The sequence below is a fragment of the Benincasa hispida genome, chromosome 8 (assembly GCF_027475165.1).
Source record: "Benincasa hispida cultivar pf3 chromosome 8, pf3_genome.v1.1, whole genome shotgun sequence".
NCBI classification, from domain to species: domain Eukaryota; kingdom Viridiplantae; phylum Streptophyta; class Magnoliopsida; order Cucurbitales; family Cucurbitaceae; genus Benincasa; species Benincasa hispida.
Window position 1 is genome coordinate 16,643,318 of NC_143485.1, and position 5,054 is coordinate 16,648,371.

The 5,054-nt window shown below is 34.2% G+C and overlaps 1 protein-coding gene across 1 annotated transcript; it reads right to left on the minus strand.

The window, feature by feature from the left end:
- Nucleotides 1–3,451: 3,451 nt before the first annotated feature.
- Nucleotides 3,452–4,696, minus strand: LSH5 (LIGHT-DEPENDENT SHORT HYPOCOTYLS-like protein (DUF640)). The gene has a single exon (XM_039038047.2). It carries the CDS (start codon nt 4,278–4,280, stop codon nt 3,606–3,608), a length of 675 nt encoding a protein of 224 aa, XP_038893975.1. The 5' UTR covers nt 4,281–4,696; the 3' UTR covers nt 3,452–3,605.
- Between the last annotated feature and the right edge of the window lie 358 nt (nt 4,697–5,054).

Consider the following 5,054-nt stretch of genomic DNA (forward strand, 5'->3'; position numbering starts at 1 on the left):
CTTGAAATAAAACTACCCTACCTATAGGTTAACAAATTTAATGCGACTTATTTTGACTGTCATCATTATAACCATAGCTTATCTCCTAAAACCGTTGCATGCAAGTTAAACATTTTGTATGCACCTACTTGATATTAATATGAAATATATTCTGTAACATTTTTTCTCAATATATTTCACATTGTAAAATTATTAGCCCCAAGTTTATAAAAAAAAGAAAGAAAGAAAGAAAGAAAGAAGACATCAAATAACATACGTACAACATTTGAACAGGGAAAGACAAAGATCATGTCTCTACCCAAAACACTGTACACCCCTTGCATAAATAATATGTGCTTTCTTTAGACATTTAACAAAAGTTGGGCAGGCAGGCAGGTCTATTTAAAGATGACGGACCACCGCAAGCCCCGCTGCAAATGTCGTCGGAGTAGAAGAAAAGTACGTATGGATGAAATGATAGCCCCCAAAATGCATGGGCCTCATGTGGTTAGATTCAATATCTTTTTTCTTAAAAAAGAGAAAAACGAAAAGTTACATTCATCTTTTTGCATGTCACTCTTAAACTAATTTTCGCTACCCTTAATTTATTAAGGGTAAAAGAAGATGGGAAAAAGAAAAAACAAAAGATTCTTTGGAAGTAAAATGAGTACTGTAGCAAGACAAGACTAGTCAGTACACAAAACCCATCATCCAAGTCAAGGCCCTCTAGAGTGACATGACATGTAAGGCCAATAAATTGGTAGATGGCAATTTTGGCAAAAGGCCTGCCTTTTCTTCCCTTCTTTACACCAAACTTGTGTGACATTGTTTTCCTTTTGAACTCGTAATCAGTAATCACCTCGGTGTGTTCTCCACCACGGCCCCACCTTCATCGAGCGTTAGTATGCTCGTCATCAATCGAAGTGATAGTCTTATTGTGACGGGTATATTATTCCTACTGTCTTGAAGGAGAAAGGATGAGTTGAAAAAGATTGCTGCCTATTATTCGTGTATATGATTTAATTACTGCCTTTTTGTTATTATTTTCTTTCGAATTATGAATAAAAATTTTCGTTTTTATGAAGTGATAGTCTTAAGTTTGTTACTGAATTTTCTCCTAATTTTAACTGAGATGAGACTATGTTTTCTCCTAACAAACTTAAGAGAACAATGGAAAGAGATTACTACTAGTACCATTCTAAATCCATCCAATAGAAAAGCTAGGACTCGGAGTTTGAATAGAAATACAATTGGAGAACTCAAATTCAAACTTGCTATATTCAAATGCTTCATGTAAGTAATTTTGTGATGGCCACTCTCACCCCCTCTTTAGGAGGGGAGAAAACTAAAAAAGAAGAATTGAAAGAGAGATTCTATGAAACCATTCACAAATCTTCATGATCCAGTTGGGTTTAAACAGAATGCATTTCATGGGTGAAAAAAAGGCTCATGTATCAACTAAATAGTTATGTGGATGATATCTATCTCTTAAAAAAAAAATCATCCATCTCTAATGACTAAAGATGTTTGTAGGTAGGGGTGAAGAACCTGTTTCGATCCCTACAAAATTCTCTATTCAATTTCGTAATGACCAGGTGAAGATTCTTTGTGGATCGAGTTATGAGTAGAAAAAATTATGGATTTTTTATTTAATATTTTTTAACAATTTTTTAATCTATTCTCAACTAAATATAATTTTCAAAATTTTCTATGTTTAAATGAATAATATACAATACGATTTTCATTCAAAGAAAACATTTTAGTAAAAACAATAATATTTCATATGCAAAAAGATATGTTAGAATTTAAATACTACCTCAAACATGAAAAAAAAAAAAAAAAAAAAAACTAATTTCTCCCTACTCTCCCTCTTTATTTTTTGTGTAATGGAGGATTCCTCACCGTTCGGAGCAGAGCCTCAAGCCCATAAGTTAAATAGATATCTCTACCCAAAAACAATTTAGAATAAGAATTGAAAGAGATTTTTAGGGTTTAAATCAATACTATTTCAAGGGTGTAACAAAGTTTTCTCTCACCATCAAAATCTGACCCTTTTTTTTTTGGAGAAAAAATTAACCTGACACAGTTCTATGTTCATTGCATTGAAGATCAAATTTCAAGAAAGTGAATATATATATATATATATATAAAGGAATAATGTTGAAATCCATCAAATAAAGATAGAGACAGTGAAGGACGATGATGAAAAGATGTTTTCCATGGGAAAGTGAGAAAAGGTAAAAAGAGAAATCAAGCAAAGAAATTATTCAAGCAATCATCATTTCGGTGGTATCTATTTATATTATTATTATATAATAAAATACCTATAAAATAAATGGGTCTAAATTTTTTTTTTTTTTTTTTAAAAAAAATTGAACTTTCGAGATGGGTTTGAGTGTGAGAGCATGGTCAGTGGGTCTTCCCCCATTATTATTCCCAAAATCCCAAATCGAATAATTGATTATATAATTTTAATAAATAAAAAATAGAGAATTGATATATCACATTATAATAAAAACAAATATATGTATGTGTGTATATATATATATACAGAAATGGGAAGCAGGCATCGTTTGGCGACATGTCGTTTTCACTCTCGGTCTTGGATGGTGGTTTAACTTAAAATAAAGACAACTCAAAAAAAAAAAAGAAAAGAAATGAAATAAATAAATAAATAAAATCTCTCTTCTAGTTCTATAGGTTTATCAATCATCACACAAGAAAGGAAAGAAGAAAGGAGAAGAATGTCGAGATAGAAATAATTGTAAATGTATGTAAAATGAGGGGTCAAAGTTGAGATTGAAGGAAATAAAAGGGGGCACCTGAAACTGGAAAAATTTTAGCGTAAGAAACGCACGTGTTTTTGTGTCATAAACAAAGAGAGAGATTCAATATTTATGCAGAAGAAGGACCAGAGACTGAAATAAAAATAAAAAAAATAAAAAAAAATAAAAAATAAAAAGATGTATATTTGATTCAACTTATATGAAAAAAGATGGATTTGGAGGAACTGAGTCTTTTCTTTTCTATGCTTCCTCTTTGCCCTTACTAAGCTAACAATCTGTATTTTTGTGGCCTCCACTAAATAATACTACTCCTACCAACTCTCCCCAAAAATAAAACGACAAGAAAAAATTAACAACTTTCTCCCAAACACTAATTACCCTTTCAAAATTCCATACTTCATTCTCAAACTAAAAGAATTTTGCTATATTTTAAATTTCTCTCCCTCGTTTTTAATAGTTATTTGTGCTGCTATTATTATTAAGTCTTCAACAATATTTAGGTGCACCTAAGTCTTATGTTCTTACTTCCTGTATGCATACTCAAAATTAATTTTGAAAAATAATAATTTTTAATGAAATAAGTTGTACGATCGATAACTTTTTTCTCTTCATTCTAGAATGGAAATGAGATATTGATGATTGGGGAAATTGAAAAACAAAAAACTAAAAATAATGGGTGAGTGTGATTGAAGATCTAATTTGGGAGATCGATCGGATTAATAAGAATCGTTTTAATATTATGTGATTAAATAAAACTCATAATCACAATTAAGAGAGAAGATGAGATGCTATTTGAAGGAAAAATATTATTTTAAAAAAATTAAAAAAGTAATTGAGGGACTATACGGTGGTGGAAGCGGCGGTCGTAGACGGCGGAGGAGCACCAGTGGGATCATCACCACCACCACCAGAGGTTGTTTCCGCCTGATGATCCCCGGCAGCGGCGGTGGATGTACTAGTCTCGGAGACAACTTGGGGGTCCGGCGGAGGGGCGGAGGCGGAGGCGGCGGGTCTTTTCCGCTTCTTTTTCTCGTACGGAATCCCTCTGGCTTTAGCCTGAGCTTCTCGAACTTCACGGAGATAAATCCGAACGGCACGTGCGGCAAATGGGTTGGATTCAGGGCGGCCGCCGTTCTCCTCGTAAGCAGCACGGAGGCGGCCGATCAAGGCGTCGAGGCTGCCCCAAGCTTGCTTGAGCGGGCAGGGGCAGGGGGCAGGTGGATTTGGGTGACCGAAGTAAGGGCAGGGCGAAGCATGGACCTTAGTTTTTCCGAACTGATCCAAATATTTCAAGAATTCGATCACGTGAGCGCCACTGCAACGCGCTAAACATAGTGGCGGCTTGTGGTTCTTCAAATACTGTAAGAAAGTGTTCCAATCCCTTCGTTTTTGAGATTCATACCGGCTCGGTGGAGCTGCAGTCGGTGCTGAACCACCACCACCACCGCCCGATGACCCCTCCGCCGTGCCACCCTCCGACGCCCCACCACCGCCCGGTTCAGACACTGAATCCATTTTTTGTAATGGAAAGAGTGGGAGTTTTGGTTTTGATCAGGGGAAGAGATATGGGAAAATTGGAAGGACCTTCTCTCTGTTTTTTTTTTTTTTTTTTTTTTTTTTTTTTCACGGGAAAGGTAGAGTGTGTGTTGTTGTTGTGGTGGGATTGTTTGGTTTTTTTGAAAAAAGGAAAAGGGATTTAATTTTATTTGATATTATTTTTTAAAAAAATAAATAAAATAAAATTGTGTGTGTATGTGTGTTTGTGTTGGAAGAGGGGGAAGGAAGGAAGGAAGGAAGGGGAGAAAGGAGAGCGTTTTGGTGATGGGACGTAAAAAGTTTAGATGAATGAACTTGAAACAAAGAAATTATAAAGAGAGAGAGCGTGAAATTTTTAATAAATTGATTAATAGAAAGCGAGGGAAGCGAGTGATTTTGTAGACTCACCCGAGAACGTGAGTCACATCTTCCAAATGAGAATAAAATTATCATGAAAAATCAACCCATGTCCCGTATGGTAAAAAACTAAATAATAATAATAATAATAATAGTTGGCTACTATCTATACTAATAACATGTATCTTCTTTTTTTAATACCTCAATTATAAAAGTGTTAAAAGTTAAATATACTTAGTTTAGAGCAATTCTTTGTAAGATGATCTTTTGAAATTTTTTCGAGAAACGTATGAGTTGAGAAAAAATGTAGAAAGAATTATGTTGATTTGTAGTTATTTAAGACAAATAAGAACGTGTCAGGACTTTAGATTTCATATCCTATATCTGAATCATGGA